Source organism: Cavia porcellus, unplaced genomic scaffold, assembly GCF_034190915.1.
Source record: "Cavia porcellus strain 051 isolate PalLab524CR breed Dunkin Hartley unplaced genomic scaffold, mCavPor4.1 scaffold_14, whole genome shotgun sequence".
Taxonomy (NCBI): Eukaryota; Metazoa; Chordata; class Mammalia; order Rodentia; family Caviidae; genus Cavia; species Cavia porcellus.
In genome coordinates this window covers 3,580,481-3,602,706 of record NW_026947497.1, presented here as the reverse complement: position 1 = coordinate 3,602,706, position 22,226 = coordinate 3,580,481, and the positions used below count along the sequence as shown (strand labels likewise).

At 44.4% G+C, this 22,226-nt stretch overlaps 1 protein-coding gene across 2 annotated transcripts in view; it reads left to right on the top strand.

Moving 5' to 3' along the window:
- Manba (mannosidase beta) overlaps positions 1-22,226 on the top strand; it is an 82,939-nt gene that overhangs the window by 1,651 nt on the left and 59,062 nt on the right. The window contains exons 1-5 of one of the 2 annotated variants that reach the window (XM_063260560.1): positions 3,929-10,797; positions 11,053-11,147; positions 13,050-13,155; positions 14,027-14,197; positions 16,040-16,163. In XM_063260560.1, the coding sequence (XP_063116630.1) occupies positions 10,795-10,797; positions 11,053-11,147; positions 13,050-13,155; positions 14,027-14,197; positions 16,040-16,163 (499 nt within the window). In that variant the 5' untranslated portion in view covers positions 3,929-10,794. Of the gene's footprint in view, positions 1-3,928; positions 10,798-11,052; positions 11,148-13,049; positions 13,156-14,026; positions 14,198-16,039; positions 16,164-22,226 lie in introns of those variants that run through there. The other variant, XM_063260559.1, reaches the window with a different exon arrangement.

Below are 22,226 nucleotides of genomic sequence, written 5' to 3'. Positions count from 1 at the left end.
GAAAGGATTATTTTTATTTTTAATTATTTTTGGTACAGGAATTGAACTCAAGGCCTTGCATTTGCTAGACAGGTATTGTGCTGCTGAGCTACATCCCAGGGCCAAGGATTGCTGTTTAAACAGTAGTTAAAAATAGCTATTTTGATAAGGTGACTTCTATTTTTTTTTGTACCGGACATTGAACTTAGAACCTTGCTGTTGCCAGGCAGGTGCTGTGCTGCTGAGCTATAACCCTGTCTAAGGTGACTTCTAAGCAGAGACATTTTTGCTTTTGAAGAGAATTACATTTTGGGCAAAGTTCGAAAAAAGACAAGTCCAGGGACAGAATGCTGGAGCCTCGGGAGTCCCTGGGGACGAAGGGCCTGTAACCCAAGGGGGATGCTTTGGATTTTATTCCGCTTGAGTTTGAAGTTCTGGAGGCTTTTGACCTCTCTAAAGTGATCATTCTGCGAGGAGACCAGCTAGAGACCCTTGCAGTTCTGTGGGCTAGAGACGGTTTCTGGCTTGGATCCCAAGGGTAGCAATGAAACAGGAATCTCAGTGTTGAGAGCTTTTTTTTTAATGAGAGCATATTTTAAGTGCAGAACCAATGAGAGTTGTTTAATTGGATTTGTTGATGGATTGGAAGTGAGAATAAAGAGAAAGAGGAGTCAGGAAAAGTTGGGAATATTCACCTGAGCTTCTGGTTGAGGCTCAGAGGCTCTGTGATCAGCCTGGACTGTTCTGAAGTGCCTGGGTTTCCTATATGGGATCCAAACCTTAGGTGTGTAGGGTGAAAAGAACTTTCTTGCCACTCCCAGGAGTTTCAATAATTTGAGTCTGTAAAACAGACTGATGAGTGAGGGTTGACAGAACAGGCACACACTTATTAAAGTAATGGGAATTATGCCAAGTGTGATCCCTAAAGAAAAGCCAGATGGTGAGGCTTGAGTATCCCCTTTTCAGGGCAGAGGGAAAAGGAGATTGTAGGCAACTTAAAAGAGAAAATGACGTTTAAGGGAGATGAATGGACCCAAAGAAAAAAGAGCAGTGTGGTACAGACTTTGCCTGGGATGTGGGTTGCATATAAGGTCCAGTCTTTGTCCTGCTGGTTGTCTTGTGGAGGACCCAGCATCCGGGTAGATGGGGAACCCCAGAGTGGGCCTTGTCCTGCTCCTTGGTAGGCAAAGAGGGGCAAGAGATGGGGTGATAGTAGAATGGGGCCCCTGAGAGTGAGTGGAAGAGGCCAGCTAGACCTCAGCTTTCCTTTGGGTGTGTTTTTCTGAGCCCAGCGGATGTCGGCTGGGGATGACATCATGTACTGATGAGGAAGAAAAAGGGATGAATGGGGCTGTCATAGTCACTCTCCTTGTGTCTGGAACAAAATATGGACATCTTCAGCAATTTAAATGAGAGGTGCATTTTGGCTGCCATTGTGGTCAATGGTTGGCTCGCTCCAAAGAAGCAGCCTGGGCTGGGGATTTAGCTCAGCCGCACAAACGCCTGCTTGGCAAACTCAAGGTCGTGAGATCGATCCCCGGTACCAAAAAAAAAAAGAAGAACAGCGTGACAGGTGTGCCTGGGAAGGAGAAGTGACTCACTTCATGGAGACAGAAAGCAGAGAGGGGAGGAGGAATGGGATGACCTGAAGGGCTTTTCTTCCTCAGTCCTCAGTGACCACCTCTAACCCCTTAACAGAAAGGCAGCCGCACTGTGTCACTGTGCAGTCCTTTTGCAGAAACCCTGGTTTAGGAGCTCATGGAACCTTTGGGGGACATTTTCGATGCATACTTTACAGAGGCCCAAACTTCCCACTGTAATTTAGTGAGGCAGAAAACTTCGCTAATCACTTATGATGTATTGAGGGCAGAGATAAGGGGACTTTTAAAAAATTAGGAATGTTTTCAGGGTTCCTGTGTCATTTCTAACAAGTTAAAGTTTTGAAAAGATTTTTCTTTTTTAAGCATTTCTCAACATGATGAGTGAGAAGATATGAATAAAAAGAAAGCAGTTGGAAGCCCAGCTTCTGGAGGTGACCACCGCTGTGACACCTCTGGCTGTGCTCTTACTGCTGGGTCGTTTGTGCTCCGATACAAAGTTTTAGATTTTTTTAAAATAACTCTATGAAGAACCTCACTGGTATTTTGCTGGGGATTGCCTTAACTTTATACATCACTTTCAGTTATGTGAGTTTTTACCAATGTTAATTCTACCAATCTATGAACGTGGGAGTTCTTTTCATCTTCTGTGGTGTCTTCAGTTTCTTTCTTCAAAAATCTGTAATTTTCATTGTAGAGATCTTTCCGCAACCCTAGTTTTTAAAAAATTTAAAACTTAAAAAAATTTTTTAGACTATTGTGAGTGGAATTGTTTTCCCGATTTCTTTCTTAGTTCATTGTTATATGAAAAAGCAGTTTTGAGCTGGGCATGGTGGCTCACGCCTGTAATCCCAGCACTCAGGAGGCTGAGGCAGGAGGATCATTGCGAGTTCGAGACCAGCCTGGGCTACAGAGTGAGCTAAAGGCCAACCTGAACTGTACAGCGAGACGCTGTCTCAAAAAGACAAAAAAAAAAAAAAGCAGTTTTTAAAATCTTGATTTTGTATCCTGTTAAGCATATATTTTAAGATCTACTTGTTACATATTGTCTTTTTTTTTTTTTTTTTTTATACTGGGGATCAAACTCAGGACTTTGTCCTTACCAGGCAAGTGCTTAAGCCATTGAGCTAAATCTCTGGCCCATTGTACATATTTTCAAAAATGTCGCATTTAATAACAATTTTTTTTTTCTGCGACAAGGTCTTGCTGTGTAGTTGAGGCTGGCCTTGAACTCACTATGTAGCCCATACTGGTCTCAAACTTGCAGTGATCCTCCTGTCTCAATTACAGAAGCCTGTAATCCCAAATGCTGGCTGGGATTACAGGGATCTGCCACCACACCTGGCTCATAGTGATTTTTTTTTGTCATGTACGTACTTTGACATTTCATATATTGAAATATTTTAAGCCTTTTCTTTTGTGGTAGTATCTGTCTTTGGTAGTTTATTAGTCTGTTTTCCGTAACCACAGTGACACTCCTGAGGCTGAGTACATCATAAATGAGATTTACTCCATGAGTACTGTTGGAGGCTAAAGGTACAAACAGCACACTGCTAGTTCTTGCCCGGGCTCTTTGTGTCAGGTCATGGGAGGTGGGATGATGTGGACGGAGTGTGAGAGAGGCCTGATCACATGGCAGGCAGTAACAGTCTTCACCTGTCTGGCGGCGGATTTAGCTCAATGGCGCAAGCGTTTGCCTGGCAAGTGCAAGGTTGTGAGTTCGATCCCTCGTACGAAAAAACAAAACCAATCTCCACCGGTCCATACTTCTTAATTGTCCACCAACTCTCAGAGTTCACGCTGGGGACTGAGTTTCTGCCATACGAACCTACAGGGGACAGATCATGTCTGAGCCAGAGCAGGTATAGGATTAGAAATCTACTCCACTCATATGTGTATGGCTCCTTCTTTATATTTAAATTTTTAATTCGTTGGAATTGTTTCAAGTGGCTATCAGGTTGATTATATCCTATTATTTGAGCATTTCTCTTTTGTACACTGATATGGTAATATTTTATCATATGGTAAATTCTCATGTACTAATGTTAATTTTCTTATTTTTTTATTTTTAATCTTTTAAAAGAAGCTATACAAGTTAAATGCTTATTGTTCAAAAACTTAATGCAGAACCTATAAAGAAGAAATTAAAACCAGTAAAACATATTAACGCAAAATTAATTTTTTCAGATTTTTTGTAAGCTATTTTTAACTTTAAAATATATAGTTAATATCTGTGCCTATAAATATAAATCCAGGATAATTTTTAATGACTACATAAGCTCCATTATAAAATGTATTCTTATTAAAAATCTACACTTAAAAGAAAATATGTTAGAAATATATAAATAGGTACAAATACTAAAAAGCAGTAGGGACCAGATGCTTAGTATTTTTTCTCTACATTTTATTATTACCTTACATTCTTACAGGTAATTGGGTCAAGTGATCAAAGAAGGACATTTATTAGATGTGTAAGTTTATAAAATATAAACTAAGATTACCTGACAGCGGCTGTCAGTCTGCCTGGGGAGGGGAGGCCCGTGCGCAGGTTCTCATTCATGAATGTGTCCTAACCACTGTGTGGGCAAATGGACAGTTTAGTTTTGCACTCTTCAAGTGTCAGAGAAGCAGTTACCTTGTAAGCAGGTTTTAAACTTATTATTTCAGTGAATGTCAAACTAACACTGAAATGGAAGGAATGGCAAAATGAACCGTTTACCTGTACCTGGCTTCAACAGTGACTAGTTTCTGGCTGATTTTGTTTCTTCCTCCATCTGCTGTGCCTTCTCTTACCATTTTGAAGCACTATTAGACATCCTACAAACATTTGGAATAGCTCTTTGAAAGGAATGGACTTCCTGGTTTTTTTAAAATTTATTTTAATTTAGTTTTATTTATTTTTTTTACACTTTTTTTTTTTTTTTTGGTACTGGGGATCGAACTCACGACTGCCTGCTTGCAAGGCAGGTACTTATGCCGCTGAGCTAAATTTCTGTTTTTTTAAAAAAAATAGCTGCAATACCACTACCTCTCATGAATTGTTCTGGTGTGTTGTTTCAGAGTGCAAAATCCCACAATGATGGCCCACATGACATAATATACATTTGAACATAAATGTGTTCTGACACCAGAAGTCACTTTTCTGGTTGTTACACTGGCCTTCCGCGTAGGTCTTTAAAGTGAAATGTTGGGCATTCTTTGATCATTTTACCATGTAACACGAGCTTAAGAGCCTTCGGGAAGGCTCTCAGTTAATGAACTTTCTGTCTGCTAAAAGTCTGATCACACAGACTGTGTATGACATTAGGAGATAAATTACCTAGTGACTCAGTATTTGAAATTTAAATTTAACTGAAAACAGTTATCAGTGCATCATATCAATTTTTTAGCAAGAGAGAACTATGAAGTCTTTATTAAGCTCTCATTTTTTTTTAATCAGTACAGGGGATCAAACTCACGACCTCATGCTTGCCAGGCAGGCGCCTATGCCACTGAGCTAAGTCCTTGTTTGATGCCATGTGAGATAGAGTTTGAGAAGGTTGCCTTCACTGGGCCAAAGAGAATCAGGGCCATATGAGGTAGAGTTGTAGGTGCTTACCGTGTACATCATCCACCTAAGCTATGCAATCCATTTTCATGTAATATTCATTTGTTGTCTTTTACATGTGCAGCACTGTCCTTGGCCCTTGTGTCCTTATTCAGTTTCTCCCACAAGCCCATGGAAAAGGCACAGTTACTGTACTCCCTTTGACGGAGGCTCAGAAGTTACTGCCCATGATCATGTGAGCCTGGTGGAGGAAAGATTCAAACGCACATATGCATTTCATTGTCACGTGGTGTCAACTGGCAAGAAGGATAAATAGCAAAGAAAATGATAGTTGTTTTAATTTTAAAATGTCCAAGGAAAATCTGTGAGTGGTGATCAAAAAATAGGGTGTTTAAATTTAAAAACATTCTAATTACAGTAAAAGACACATTGCCATTTGTCCCCCTCGTATCCCACCCCTTTGCTTTGAACACATTTACCCACCATTCCCGCGATTCTCTGAAGCAGTTCTGGAGGTTCTTGAATGTCTTTAGTAGCAGTGGCGTGGCTGTGTCAGTGTCCTGAACAGATGTGTTAATGTTTACCTTTCATGGTCATTTTTTTTTTTTTTTTGTCTTTTTTGAGACGGGGTCTCCCTATGCAGTTCAGGCTGACCTTGAGCTCACTTTGTAGCCCAGGCTGGTCTCGAACTCACAACGATCCTCCCACCTCAGCCTCCCGAGTGCTGGGATTACAGGTGTGAGCCACCATGCCCGGCATTGGCATTCATGGTCATTTTGACTTTGGGAAAGAGCCAGAGTTGCACCATCTTAGCTCCTATGAATCAGGTGGGTGAAGACACATGGCCATGTTTTTACAAGCCTGCCATTCTTTTGGATGCTATGTGGCAGTGACATTCACAGTAGTTTTGATCAGGCCTTGTAAAGACACTCATGAAAGAGGACTCAGAACAGCTTCAAAAAGTGGAAAGAATGCAGGGTAAGTGTGCTCAAAGTGAAAGGCAGGACTTCAGGGAGTTCATGCCAATATGTCTTACTGTAATATAATTTTTATTTTAAACGTTCACTCTATCGTTTGATGACCCTTCTGTTGTTCAAAATATACCACCAAAAGCATTTCATTTGCTGAGATTTTAGTAAATGCAGGTGTTTTCTGAGAGTCAGTCCATGCCTCACATCTGTCTCCATTCTCTTTTCAGAAGCTTCTAACCGTGGCTCTGGGCCAGCGTGTTGATCTTGGGCTGCCACCTTCCTGATTACTGGGAAGAGAGTGAAGTCCACCCTCTTCCCTGAATGTCCTGGGGGCTCCTGGCACTCCACACACCCACGTCTCTCTTCTCGAAATCTCAGTCCGTGGTTTCTGTTATTGCCCCTCTTTCTCATAAAAGCCCGAGTTGCGTCTCTGTGAATGAGGCCCGGAATCCTGCTGCATCTAGATTTTGTCCCCAGCCTTCGATTTTATAACCTGCCGTGCTCTTAGTCATTTCTGCTGCTATTAGCTTAGTTGCTTTTGAGAAGAGCACAGTTAGTTTTACTGATTTTAGAGCTATGGAAAAAAGGCCGGGTGTGGCGGTGCAGGCCTTTAGTCCCAGAATTTGGGAAGCTGAGGCAGGAGTATCTTGAGTTCAAGGCCAGCCTGAACTGTGGTGCAGCAGCTGCCTTCCCTTGCTGCCTGTGTCTCCGTGGAAATGTGGGCCGGGCCAGTTACCAGGCTCAGACTTACTTGTGTCTTACTGACCGCCTTCTGTGCGTGTTGCTTGGGGCTGACCTTTCTCTCTAACTTTCTCTGTCTTAGAAATCTTCTAGGATCTGTACCTAGAGCAGAAAGCATGGCTTTCCCCCTCATTCTCCACGGAGGCAGGAACACCGCTCAGCTCCTAAGCCGGCACCTCTTCCCTCTTCTGCTGACTCTGGGAGGCCTGGCGGTGCCGTGCTCATCTGTTCCAGAATGGAGGCAGGCGGATGTCAGCGCCTTGAAGCTTCTCAAGGTTCCCAGCTGTGAGGCCCAAACTGGGGCTCAGGGGACCTCCTGGCCCCATCTCAGAGGCAGCCAGTGTGAGGAGCAGCCTCCCCTCCAGCCTCCTGTCAGTGTGGATCCCCCAGGTGTCAGTGTCCCGGCTCTTGGAGCCACACTGCACTGTCTGGGGCTCCACACCTGCCCTGTCCGTTTCCTCAAAGCCCCTGATATGGTGCTTGGTACCCGGAAGTGAGCTAAGCAAATTACCTGTCTTGTTTTGCCTACTAAGAAACAGCCTTGGTCACACGGAGGAGTCTTGTTACATTGCATGCAGCAGTGCGTTGGGGACCAGCAGAATGATTTTAGGCAGCGGTGCCATTCAGGCTGACCCAAGTCCTCCGGCTGATTCGACGGCTGCGCCATGCAGCCTTGAAGGAAGAGTTGTAGCTAAGGAGGGGAAACTGAGGCCAGGGAGCTCAGCTTCTCTGAGTGGAATGCACAAAACACTCCTAGCTGCTTTAGGGTGCCTTGGCTGGCCAGAAAATTTTGTTTCTTTTCTATTATGCAGTACTTCATCCATGGGAAATTCTATCTGTGCACACGTGTTTAGTCAGGTAATGGAATGGATATCTGTGCACTTGCTGCCCCCTCAGTCCACTGCCCACTTGTCCTGGAGGTAATCTGGGGTCAGTGTCTGCCATGGTCACCTACCTTGTGATAATCGCCCTGAGGGAGAAATGTCCCATTGGCCTGTCGCTCAGTAGCTTTCAGTGTGTGTTGAAGAGCCCACTGTCTGGGCCAGGGTGCTGTCTGCTTCCTTGTGGCTGGGCAGCTGGAAGCAGGAAGAGGGTCCCTGCAGCGTGCACAGCAGTGACTGGGAGGCCCCTGCTGAGCCCCGGAGCTTCCCAGGTACCCAGCTGGGCCGGACACTCCACGTGGGCATCCCGGCTGCCCGAGCCATGGCGCTGCTGTTCTGAACTCTCACTGTCTTGCTTTTTGCACTTGAAGGTTTTTACCAAATATCTGTGACTCTTAATATATTGTTCACCTTTGCTTGTTTTCATAACAATGGTTTCTTAGTATTTATTTGTTATTTTTGTCTAAATATCCCAGAAAATAATGCCGGTGAAATGAAATAGTTCGTCTTTCTCCATTTAACTCGGTTTGTGGTCGCCGTACCTGGGGTAGAGACCTTCGCTGGAGGGAAGCCGAGTGTGGGAGTGGAAAGTCTGTACTTGGGTAGTGGTCCCCATGACCCCATGGCAGCAGAGGTAGCCGGTGGTGTCCACAGCAGCATTACTCGTAAGTGACACTGGTGTGTACTGCAGTGATACCTGGCTTACTGATGTCCTGTGAGGAGGAGGTATCTATGGTGTCAGGTGGTTGCATGCTATGCTGATCTCGTGGTCTGACTTTGTGAGTTGCATGGACAGTGTCACCAGTGGTAGTATTTGTGAGACTCATGACTGCACAATTCACATGGCCCCAGTGCTAGTGTTTGTGAGACTCATGACTGCACAATTCACATGGCCTGGGTCTGAGTCAGTACCCCACTACTCATTGGTGATTTGACTCAGCGTTGGCCTCTGTTAGTGGGAACAGTGACAGTGCTTACCCAGCAGGGTCACACTTATTATTGCTGTTGGAGAGCCCAGCTGGTATAGAAGTGTAAGCCTGGTGGCGTGGAGCCTCGGGCCTGGTCTAAGGCACGTGGCCTTAGCCTCGAACCAAGCTGGTTTCATTCCTGACTGTACTTCTGTTTTGTCATGGGACTTCTGGGACTTACTTCACCTCTTGGGCTATTAGTTTTTTCTTATAAAAAAATGATGTCTGCTGTATTTGTTTATGATGGGGATAGGAGTCCACAGTGTAGGCTGGAGACGTGGTGTGATTCACAGCCAGCCCACGGTGCCACCAGTGGCCAGCACCATCAGTTTGCTCCAGGTCTCAGTGATATAAGTGTGTCCTCAGCCGTGGGAGTTTTATCCTGGCTGCTGTTTGCTTTAAACAGAATGCAGAATTACAACATGATCAAAGAGGTTAGGCCAACATGAACCAGTTAAGCTAGCTGATGAACGTTTGGAGTAGTTCGTATAAATGTGATCGATGTCTCTGCCACTTTTTTTTTTTGGTACAGTATTTTCCTTTAGTAAGATCAAAAATTTTAGTTGACTCCTTTTTTAAGCAGTGTGTGTGTGGTTCACAACAGTGTGTGTGTGGTTCATGACAAAATTGGCTGTTCAGGGTTCCGTGTACTACCTGTCCTGAGGCAATCAGAGTGTGCCCGGTGGCAACACGCTCTGCTGGAGTGGCGCTGAGACAGTCACGGGGGCCTTCCTTGGTGGTACGGCCAGTCGGTCTGGGCCACTGTGTGATGACGTGTTCCCCATCACAGAACACTCAGAATGGCCGGGCTGCCCCACAGATTGGCCTTCTCCCTCCCAAACCCTGACCTCTGCCCATCCTACTGTCGCCATGGTTCTGACTTTTCCATGTCAAAAGACAAAATTTCAACAAGTCAAAGATCTGATTAGCTCGTCTTCACAGTTCATGAATCAGAACACCTTCTGTTCTCTAACGTAGTTGGAGAATTCCCACTGGCCCACGGCAGAGCGTGGGTTTGAAGACAGGAACAAGGGAGTGGACGGTGGGAAACGGAACTGGGTTGGTCAGCATGAGGTGTGCCTGCAGGCGGCTTTTCTGGCCGGGGTTAAGCAGGGAGGACTTGCTTGTGCACTGCCTCAGCTGTTTGCAGGAGAAACCATCTGTTTGGAGATCTGCCTGTGTCCTTAAGGTCAGTCAGATTACACGGCCTGGAGCATGCGTGGCTCCCTGTTGGCTTGGTCCAGTCTGCGGGGTGGTGGTGCTTGAGCTTCACATTGTGGAACGTTTAGCACTGGGCTGTATGAGGCTGTCTCACCTGGGCTCTTTTGAGCCAGGGAAAAACATTTGAATGTGTAAATTCTGTTTGTGTTCTACAAAATCTGTCTAGGAGATCGCCCTCCGGAGTGACGGGCTGAGACAGACTTTGCTCCTTCTCTGGAGTTGTGGTGAAGGTTAGCGATGAACAGAAGAGCTCACTTCTGCTTTCAGTTCTGCGCTTGCTGGGGTGCCCTCTGTGGATGGGGAAGATGGAGAATGGGTAGAAGGAATGGGTACTGATGAGGGGCTGCACACACAGTGGGGGAGGACGGCTTGGAGCTATCGCCAAGGGCAGGAGGTGGCCCTGGTCTTCCATCTAGGACTTTGGGCTACGTAGTCCCTGCAGGTGGAGGGAAGGCAGCTTCTGTTGTATGGCCTCAGGTGTCTCTAGCTTGCTGGCCACTAGCAGTGGCAGTGAGTGGCCTTGTGTCTGTGACTGCAGCTTGCTCACCCCGCATGGGTGCTGGGGATGCTGTCTGGAGGTCGCGCAGTGTGTGCTGCCTGGTCTCTTCTGCCGAGGCTCTCTCTGTGCCCATCTACTCAGGCTGTGGAAGATAACACGAGAAATGCCAGGGGCGCACGAGGTGGAGCAGCGGTGCTTCCCTAGGGCCAGCTGGGGTTTAGCAGGAACAGCCAATGTCAGTCTCTATGCAGGTTCTTTGATAAGGAAACTATACATCTGGACATGGTGGCACTCGCCTGTAATCCCAGCACTCAGGAGCCCGAGGCAGAAGAATCCCCACAAATTTGAGCCCAGTTTGGACTACACAGTTCAAGGCTAGCCTGAGCTGCATGGTGAGACCCTGTCTCAAAAAGTAAAAGCAAAAAAATAAACACTCAAAAAATCTACAAAACTGTATTTCTCTCATAACTCTTCAGATGTCTGGTTTGAGTTGTTTCTTTCCTATTTTTTAGTGTTGGTTATCTAACTTCTTTGTACTCCTAGACCAAATGTTCATTAATTTTTAGGTGATCAATACTTGTCAGCTTATTTTATGTTGATGTTTGCATAGCTAGTTAACTCCTGAATTTTTTTGCTTCAATAAACAGGACCCTTACTACAGATTTAACGACCTTGACTACCGATGGATCTCCTTGGAGAACTGGACCTACAGCAACGAATTTAAATTACCCTTTGATAGCAGGTGTGTATAGTTTATATGTGTACTATTCATTGTTACTTGAGCTTTTCTTCTTTTGCTTTTGTTTGCTTGTGTTGTATATCAGCGCATTAGCTCAGATAAATCTTCTTCTGTAAGAGTAAATGTGTGAGTTACGTTTTGTTCTGTGTAAAGGTGGTGCCCTTGTCATCAGCCATGGCAATGTGTTGTGGGGAATCTGTTTTCACTTCTGTCATAGAGTCACCTAGACATGGTCCATTCTCTATGTAAACTCTTTCCTCCCCCCAGTAACCAATAGGGTCCACGTATGTGTAGTCTGATTAAATAGGATCAAAAGTACAGGATTTGTTGATGCTGACAAGCCATTGAGATCATGGCTTTGTCCTTATGCTGTGACCTGAAAGGAGGGCTCATGTTGATTTCAGTAATATTCTGTGTTATTATAAACAAATACTTCTGTATGAAGCAGAATATAATCTAAGGGCACATATAGTACCAGTATTGTTATTAAAATTAAAAAATCTTGTTTATATGAAATTTTTATTAAAATACTAGTCTTAAAAAAATAGAATATTGTGCACAGTATCTTGGAGTTTCTCTGCTGCTCCAGGCTTTAGAAGGGATTTGAAATACCTGTTAACACAGGCCTGTTTCACTTTGGGTACCACATCTCCAGAAGTCAGTTGGTTGACTTTCCCTAGTCAGCTTAGGTCCTAACAGCCTCACGTCTGTCCCGATGTAACCCCACTTCAGAACTGTGGGGGTTAGGCTGTCATGTCTTTACCTCTCTGTTTTCAGCAGTCTTGTCTTAGTTACTTTCTTGTTGCTAGGACAAAATAGCCAACATCCACGAGTTAAAGGAGGACAGGTGTGTTGAGCTCACTGTTTGTGGAGATGTAAGTCTGCAGTCGGCTGCTCCAAGAAAGGATGGCGCCAGAGGAGCACTGCAGAGGAGAAACAGTCTGTGGAGGGCGGGCAAGAGGGAGGAGGCTTTCTCTCTTTTTATCCCATCCAGGCTGCATATTGGGTGGTGCCACCCACAGCCAGTAAGACCATCCCTGGAACTGGTCTAGGCAACCAGTGGGTCATCCAGTATCAACCTCCATGATCCAGTCACCCCCAAACTCCCATCTAGAGCACATGACGCATTTGGGGGAGGGGGAACATCCAGATAGCAGCCATAACATCCTGAGTCTTTTTTTATTTTTATTTTGTCCTTTTGAGACAGGGTCTCACTATGCATTTCAGGCTGGCCTCGAGCTCACTTTGTAGCTCAGGCTGGTCTTGAACTTGCAATGATCCTACTGCCTCAGCCTCCCGAGTGCTTGGAATACTGGCCATGTAATATCCACTCATAAACACTAGTCGGTGCTTAACATGTTCTTTTAGCATCTCTATGTGTAATAGTTTGTGGAAAAGTCTGTGTCTATTATTTAACTTGGTTCTCATAAGAATTTGGTGAATTAACTAAAACTCACTACCTTTGGAAATTATAGGTATGCTCTTGACTTTAGGGCAATTGATTGACTTACTGTGGGGAAAGATAATCTAGATTGCATGTGTTGAACTATTACACTTGAAAATTGTTTTGGAAATGCTATTTAAGAATGTATTTTTTGGGCTGGAGATTTAGCTTAGCAGCACAAGTTCCTGCTTAGCAAGCACCAGGTTGTGAGTTCAATCTCTGGTCCAAAAAAAAAAAAGATTTTTTTTTTCCCCGTGAAATATTTTTTTTTTTTTTTTTTTTTTTGGTATGGGGATCAAGTTCATGACTGTGCACCTGCAAGGCAGGTGTTTATGCTGCTGAGCTAAATCGTCAGCCCCTAAAATATTTATTTCCTTAGTTGTTAACTAATTACAAAAAGACATCTAAGTTAAATGTTTCATATATCTTATATTTAAAATTATTTTTTTCTTTTTTTTAAGCAAATGGCAGAAAGTAAATTTGACTTTTGAGGGAGTTGATACAGTGGCCGAAATCTTCTTCAATAATGTCTCCATTGGGAAAACAGACAACATGTTCCGTAGATATGTAAGTAAGTATGTGGTAGTGTTGGGCTCTGTGTAGGCCTGTGCGTCCGCGCTGGTTTTGAGCACGGAGAGAAGCGTGTGTGTCGCTGGTCCGGGACAGGTGCACGCTCCCTGAAGCCCTGACTGGGTCAGTCATTGAATGTCTCCATGGCCACATGTGAAGGAGGCTGGGAACCTTAGCAGGCCCCAGGAGGTCATTGCAGGAGTTTGATGAGTGACCTCGCAGAGTGGCTGGCAAGCACCTGGCAGGTAGAGAGTGTTGACAGCTTTGTTCTCTGTTGTTTGGAGATACAGACCTTTACGAGAAGTGACGACTGACAAACGGTTATTCAGACAAAATGTTTTCCTTCTGGAAAATTCCACTAGGAGGTTGTACCGTGATCTCCCTTTCCTTTCAAGGACATTTTTGTGTGTGTGTGTGTGTGTCTTTTTGAGACAGGGTCTCGCTATGCAGTTCAGACTGGCCTTGAGCTCACTTTGTAGCCGAGGCTGGTCTCGAACTTGCAGAGATCCTCCTGCCTCAGCCTCCCAAGTGCTGGGATTACAGGCATGAGCTACCACAGCTGGCTAGGACATATTTTTTTAAAACAGTGACAGCTGATGACCTGGGGATTCAGGCTCAGGTGGCAGCAGGTGTCTCAGACTGGGGCTTGGGGCCAGGTGCAAATGGCCGGACTGGACACCCGGGCTTGAGGTTTCCTGCTGTTTCTCGGGCCGGTCATCCTGTCAGCAGAAACACGAGGAGCCCGAGACCCGCGTGGCCGAGCTCGGCTTAGGGAGAGCGAGGGGCGGCTTGGAGAGGCGCCGTCCGCCGAGGGGCAGCGCCTTTCTGTGCACTCTGTCCCTGAGTCCACTCCGCCTCCCTGCTGCAGAGCTTCGACGTCACCCGCCTGGCCCGAGACCTGAACTCCCTGGAGCTGCGCTTCCAGTCCGCAGTGCTGTACGCCGCGCAGCAGAGCAGCGCCCGAGCCGGGCCCCCCGTGCCCCCCGCCTGCCCCCCGCCGCAGCAGCACGGCGAGTGCCACGTCAACCTCATCCGCAAGGTGGGCCTCGGGCGCCAGGGCTGCCAGGCTGACATGCGGGGCGTGGGCGGAGGAAGGCGGTCTGACGACTCGCCTTGCTGGTTCAGAAACTGGGCTCAAGAGGCCAGCCATGGTAGCACACTCCTGCAGTCCCAGGACTCAGGAGGCTGAGGCAGGAGGATTGCCAAGAGCCTGAAATACACAGTGAGAACCTAGCTCGAGAAGGAGGAGGGGGGAGGGGGGGAGGAGGGAAAAGGAGGAGGAGGAAGAGGAGGAGGAGGAGGAGGAGGAGGAGGAGGAGGACGAGGAGGAGGACGAGGATGAGGAGGAGGAAGAAATGTGTGTGATTTTACAGATTAATATATAACATAACAGATTTATGACACTTGTCACCAACTGTGAGAATGTTACTGACTTTTATGACCAGGCAGTCTTTTGCAAAGACAGCACTTTTGCCAACACAATCTTATATTTGACTGCTAGGTTCTCATAACATCTAAAAAAAACGTAAGAAAATGATGCAGGTGGTTGTTTCCCTGGAGCTGTTTCCAGTCCAGAGGGCCTGAATTTATCTAGAGCACACTGTGTTAGCATTCCAGGTGGCATTAGGGTTTCCTCCCTCCGTGGTGTTGGGGGATTGAGCTGAGAGCCTTGCCCACGCTAAGCGAGCGCTCTGCCACGGTCCCTTTCACTTTTTAGGAAACAGAGTCTCACTAAGCTGCCCAGGCTGGCCTCTGACTTGGGATCCTCCTGCATCAGCCTCCGAGTAGCTGGGCTGAGAGGCACGTGCTGCCATGCTAGTCTTGCGTTTTGTTTTTAGGAAGGAAGAGTCCCCTTGGGCCCCTCTGCTCCCTCCGTGTGGACATAGTTCCCTTCTGTCTGATTCCTTCTCCAGCCCACCTTAGTGAGGGCCCCAGCTTTTCGGTTCCCCCTTCCCAGTGCTTGGCACGTCCTAGTGCTCTTCCGCCCAGTTCTGAAAGTGACGGCACCTCCATTATTGTGTTCTAGTGCAGTGATGGTGAACCTTTCAGAGGTGAGAACCCAAACTGTAGCCCTAACCCACACACTTATCACAAAGCACCAACACTGCAGTTAAATTTAAATGATGAGGCTTTAGTTTAGAAGGAACAACTTTTTTTGAGACAAGGCCTTGAATTCACCACATAACCCAGGCTATCCTCGAACTCTCAGTGATTTTTCTGCCTCAGCTTACTGAGAATTGGAATTACAGGTGTGTGACACTATACCTGCATAACTCAACTCATATATTAACATCTTTGGTCTTAGAAGAAAAACAGCCCATGTGCCACAGGCTGGCTGGAAGTGACTGTCTAGGTCCAAGCCCTAAGGGAGAGTACTGCACAAGGGTGTGGGCCCTAGAGGGGAATAACTGTGGGCAACCAGAGGCTGGTGTACACGATGTAGAGACACACATGCCATGTGTGCACACAGGTATGGGCTGAATTCTGTTGCCACAGTTCCTACGTTGAACTCCTAACCCCTGTGCTCCAGGACATCCTGTATTTGGCGATAGTCTTTAAGGAGGCCATCGGGTCAAGTGAACAGGTTAGGCCGGGCAGCATGTTGGAGGACTGGCTTTGGACAACAGAGACCCCAGGGGAGCCTGAGCATAGGCCATAATGACAAGGGCCGTCTGAGGCCAAGCAGGGACATGGAAGAGGCCCCTCAGCCTGGTTGTGACCACATGGCCTCTGGAACCTGTTGTCCAGAAGTTTGGTTTGGTGGAGCCGCTGGCTCTGGCGTTTGTTAGGCAGCGTTAGCAGACTGATGTGGCGTCGGGAGGCAGGTGTCTTACACCGTGCACACCAGCGTGGTCAGCCCCGTCTCTCCTTTGCGTGGCAGGAGCAGTGTTCCTTCAGCTGGGACTGGGGCCCTTCCTTCCCTACCCAGGGCATCTGGAGAGACGTCCACATCGAAGCCTTTGATATCTGCCATCTGAGCCACCTCACTTTCTCCTCCGTCTATGGTAAGTTCAGCCTGGTGCCTCTGGCTTTTCTTTCCGGGTCTCCTTGGTGAAGAAATGGGTTGATCACTTGAGAATGGAGGTGTATTTTTCAGAGAAGTGAGGGGTGCAAACTGTGATCTGTCATGAAAATTCACAGTGTGAAGCAGGTAAGTAGGAAGGGCACGTTAGCGTATTAAGAAGTGAGGGAGGGCAGGTGTTGCCAAAGCTTCCTGGGCTAGGAATTCATTCCTCATACAAAGGGGCGTGCGGCAGTCCTTGGTCGGCTCCAGTCAGGCTCGACCTCCTCTCCTTCCTGTTATCTCTGTGACTAAGGTGACACTGAGGGACACATGAACCTGAAGCCAGGAGGTCACACGGTCTTGCAAAGGGGAGAGTGCTGCTTTTCAGCTGAAGGAGGTATTTGCTGTCAAGGAGCACTGAAATGAAACCTCAGAGATGGCACAGACCTCAGTCAATCCCTTCCCGTCTGGACAGATGTTAGTTGAGTTCTCTGCTCACCTGGGCCACTTGGGCACAGACCGGAAGTAGGGTGTATGCAGTCACTGCTCAGTGTGCTGCCCAGGGCACTGGGTGGGAGGGTGACAGGACAGGTGACCAGGTTGTACAGGATGGTTGTGGTTTTCTGGGGTGAAGCAACCGCAGCTCAGAAGGAAAGTCTGAGCAGGGAGGGTTGGGGGAGTAGGGAAACCAGGGGGAAGGCAGAGGGGGGTGGGTGTGTGTGGCAGGCAACGGCTGGACGCTTACCCTGCAGGACCGGTCAGTGGAGGCCCCACGGCCATCCCAAGGCCCCAGGGACCCTAAGCTGCCCTACTGTTGGGTCAGATCTGAAGGCAGAATTCAGAGCACTGAGAGAGAGCTGGCGGTGGAAGAGCTTTTTAGTACGATGGTGCTTCTGAAGGTTATTTAGAAAGCCACTAAGGAGACCAAGGTCAGTGCTCACGTGTCTCATTCAGTGCATCTCAATCTGTCCTTCCGCAATGTAGACAGAGGGTTTTGCTACTAAGATCAAATATGGGTTGATTTTCTTTGTTTCCCATTCCCACTCTTTGGTTTCTCAGGTGCAAGGCTGTAGGTTGAGTATCCTTAACCCAAAAATCCAAAATCCGAAGTGCTCCAAAATCCAAAACTTTCCGAGTACCAACATGATGTCACAGTGGAAAATTCCATGCCATGAATCTGTTTAAAAACACCGTGTAGATTTCCCTTCAGGCTACATAGCATATAAATGAAGCAAATTAATTTTGTGCTTAGTCTTGAGGTTTTTCTGTAACGTGCTTCATTATGTGTTTGCCAATGTTGCAGAATCTGAAGAAACTTGAAGTCCAGGCTACTTGTGGTCTCAGGCTTTGGTTAGGGATCTTCAACCGTTAACAGAGCCTAGCAGAAGAAAGGTCTGACTCAGCAAAGAGCTCTTTAATGGTCCTTAATCAGTTTTTTAAGGTGTTTTCCAAAAAGTGCTGTAAGTTAGATAGTCTGATACCTGAGAAAAATTTGAGTATCACTGCTTTAGTTTAAAATTTTCGGTGTGAAGTGAAATATTTCTTTCTGAATGGATTTATTAGATAGAGTTTAATCTCTAAAATCTTAACTGAAGTTTATTGGAATTAGTTCAGTTTACCTAATGCTTAAAACTGAGTTTGAGTTCAGTGTAACCAACTTCCCCCATCAGCTACAGTTCTGGTTTTATGATTACAAAGTATCACTCACTTGACACAGAGAAAAGTCCATCTCCTGGCCAGGAGCTGTGCTTTGTGGACTCCTAAGCAGTAGTTCTCATGTTTCTGATTAATTTTATAGCTACCAATTTGGCTATTTGGTATAAGGAGGATAACTGAATCATAAATTTATGACAGCGTTAAAAGAACTGCCTTTCATTTTCTCAGTGTTATATTTTCTTTCAGTTTTTATGTGAAAGGCAGCAGTTACTGGTGAAGTTATTAGATATTTAATAGTTGAATAGTAGCATAAGAGAGGATAAAATAATGTAGCTTTTTCATGGTACTGGAGGTTAAATCCAGGCTCTTCACCCTGAGCCATATTCTCAACCCTTTGAAAATACTTTTAATTTTGAGACGGATCTTGTGGACTTGTCAAGTTGCCCAGCCTGAGCTCAAACTTGTGATCCTCCTGCCTCAGCCTCTTAGACCGCTGGGATTCCAGGAGCATACAGACCACCAGGCCTGGTTTCAGTCTGGATACTTTGATGCATTTATTTGTTATACACTATGAGGCAGGCACTATGGGAGTTATTATAAACTGAAAAATTCATTTATTACCAAAGCCAGAAACATTTTTATTTACACTCAAGTATACTCATTTTTAAAATTTAGATATGAAATGAGATTGCTCAGACCTAACGCAAACAGTAGCTGCCTCTGTAAGTAGTACTACAGTGTTTTGTTTGCTTATTTGAGTGCCTTTGATTATTTTTTTAAATTTTTATTTAAAGAAAAAAAACCAAAACAGAAAAAGGGTAGAAATAATACATAATTCCAAAAAAAAAAAAAAAAAAAAAACACTGAGAAATCACTAGCTGTTCAGGTTACAAAAGTGAAGCATACAAAGTGCACATTCAAACAGGGAGACTGCAAACAGTTCTGTTCAACTATCCAACAAAAAGCTTAGCAGTATGGTGATCAGTCCTACACACTTAAACATACACGCAGTTATATCAGAGCACTTTCTTTTCCTGTCTTTTTTATAATAGCATTAACACATTTTGGGTTTTATTACTCCTGCATTTCTTGTTACTTTTTACATTGGAGACAATATGATATTTATAAATATGATTCTTATTTATTTCACTAATGAGGATAGCCTAATGAAAGTTGTCTCCCTTTGCCTATGAAGACCTCAAGATCATCCTTTTTTATAGCTGAGTAATAGTCCATTGTAGAAAAATACCACATCTTTTTCATCTACTCTATGGTTGATGGGCATCTTGGTTATTTCCAAGATTTAGCTATTACAAATTGTGCTGCTATGAACATGGGCGCACATATATCACTGTGACATGACCTTTTTAGTTTTTCTGGGAAAATACCCAGGAGGGGAAGAGCTGGATTGAATGGAATTTCCAATCCTAGTCTTCTGAGAAATCTTCATACTGATTTCCATAATGGTTGCACCAGTCTACACTCCCACCAACAGTGGAGAAACGTTCCTTTTTCCCCGTAGCTTTGCCAACATTTGTTATCAGTTGATTTTTTGATGGCAGCCCTTCTTTTCAGAGTGAGATGCAATCTCAATGCTGCTTTAATTTGCATGTCTCAGATGACCAGTGATAGTGAACATTTTTTCGTGTATTTATGTACCATTTGTATGTCTTCATCTGAGAACTGTGTGTTCATCTCAGATGCCCATTTTTGGAGAGGGGCTTTGAATTTGGGGGCTTGATGTTTTTCAATTCTTTGTATGTTCTGGATATAAGTCCTTTGTTTGCAGATTGCTGGCTATAATTCTTTCCCATTCTGTGGGTTTTCTTTTCACTCTGTTGGTGATTCCTTTTGAAGTGCAGAAACTTTTCAATAATATGCGATCCCAGTTGTTGATTCTTTGAGGTGTTTCCCGTGCAGTTTATGTTTTGTTCATGAATTCTCTGCCTACCCCTATGTTTCCAAGACTTCTACCTACCTTGTTTTCCAGTAGATTGAGTGTTTCTGTTTTAATATTTAGATCTTTGATCCATTTAGACTTTAGTTTTGTGCATGGTGATAGGCATGGGTCTAGTTTCAGTCTTCAGCATGTGGAGAGCCAGTTTTTCCAGCACCATTTATTAAAGAGGCTATCCTTCTTCCAGTGAACACGTTTAGCCCCTTTGTCAAGCATCAGGTGGCTCAGTGTCTTTGTAGAAGTGTTTACATCTTCTAATCTGTTCCATTCATCCTCAGGTGTATTTCTTTGTCAGTACCATGATGATTTTATCACTATGGCTTTGTAGTATAGTTTCAAGTCAGGAATTGAGATGCCTCCTGCCTTGCCTTTGTTGGCCAGAATTGCCTGTGCTATTGTAGGTTTCTTCTGTTTCCAAGTGAATTTTAGGAGTGTTTTCTCTAAATCTGTGAGGTATGTTAATGGTATTTTGATTGGGATTGCGTTAAATCTGTGTAACAGTTTTGGGCCATTTTCACAATGTTGGTTCTTCCTAGCCAAGAGCAAGGAGTGTCCTTCCATTTTCTAATATCCTCTTCAATCTCCTTTTTTAGCATAGCATAATTTTCAGCATGAAGGTCTTTTACATTCTTAGGCTGATTCTTAAGTATTTCATTTTTTTGGATGCCATTGTGAAGGGTGATATTTCCATAATTTCTCTCTTGGTGAGTTTTTTGTTTGTGTACAGGAATACTATTGGTTTTTGAGCAATTACTTTGTATCCAGCTATACTGCTGAATTTGTTTATTACTTCTGGTAGTCTTTTAATGTGGTTTTTTGGATCTTTTATGTAGAGTATCGTGTCATCTGCAAACAATGATAATTTAACTTCTTCCTTTCCTATCTTTATTCCTTTTATTTCTCTCCCGTCTGATTGCTCTGGGTAGTATTTCTAGAACTATATTGAATAGGAGTGCGGATAGTGGACATCCTTGTCTTGTTCCTGATTTAAAGTGAAAGCTTTCAGTTTTTGTCCATTTAGTATAATGTTGGCTGTTGGTTTGTCATAGATGGACTTTATAAGATTGAGGCAGACACCGTGTATTCCGAGTTTCTGAAAGGTTTATCATGAACATGTGTTGGACTTTATCAAAAGCTTTTTCTGCATCTATTGAGATGACCATGTGGTTTTTGTTTTTGGCTCTGTTGATGTGGTATAGTACATTTATTGATTTGCATATGTTAAACCATCCCTGCATTTCTGGGATAAATCCCACTTGGTCATGATGTATAATCTTCTTGATGATTTGCTGCATCCTATTTGCCAGTATTTTATTGAGAATCTTTGCATGAATGTTCACTAGTAAGACTGGCCTATAGTTCTCCTTTTTGGTTGGATCTTTCTCTGGTTTTGGTACTTTGGAAGACCAATACTTGCCTTCAGGAATGATTTAGGGAGGATGGCTTCCTTTTCAGTTTCACTGAAGAGTTTAAGGAGTATTGGCATCAAATCTTCTCTAAATTTCTTGTAGAATTCAGCCGTGAATTCATCAGGACCTGGACTTTTCCTTCTTGGTAAGTTTTTAATTACATTTTCAATTTCATAGCTGATATTGGTTATTCAAAATTGCTGTCTCTTCTTGGTTGAGCTTTGGTAGTTCACGTTTCCAGAAATCTGTCCATTTCCTCTGTGTTTTCCACTCTACGTGAGTAGAGGTTTTCAAAGTAGGTATTTATGATCTTTTGAATTTCCATGGGATCTGTTGTAATTTCCCCCTTTTCAGTCCTTATTGCGTGAATTTAGTTTTTTTCTTTCTTTTTCTTCATAAGGTTAGCTAGAGCTTTGTCAATTTTGTTTATTCTCTCAAAATACCAGCTTTTTAATTTGTTAATTCTTTGTATTTTTTTTTAAAATTTCAATTGCATTGATTTCTGCTCTAATATTTACAATTTCCTCTCTTCTATGAGCATTAGGTTTAACTTGCTCTTCTCTTTCTAGAAGCTTGAGATGAAGCATTAGGTTGTTTATTTGCACTGTTTCTGTTTTTTTGTTGTTTTGTTTTTTATCTTTTTCTTTTTTATCAGTACCGGGATTGAACTCACAACTGCCTGCTTGCAAGGCATGTTCTTATGCTGCTGAGCTAAATCCCCAGTCTCTCTTTCTGTTTTCTTGATATGACAATTTATTGCTATATATTTCCCTCTTAAGACCACTTTCATTGCATCCCACAGATTGCAGTATGTTGCTTCTGCATTTTCATTGAATTGTAGGTATTGTTTGATTGCTTTTTTTTTGTCTTTTTGAGACAGGGTCTCTATGCAGTTCAGGCTGGCCTTGAACTCACTTTGTAGCCCAGGCTGGTCTCGAACTCAACGATCCTCCTGCCTCAGCCTTCCGAGTGCTGGGATTACAGGCATGAGCCACCATGCCTGGCTATCTTCTTTAATTTCATCTGTAGCCCACTGGTTGCT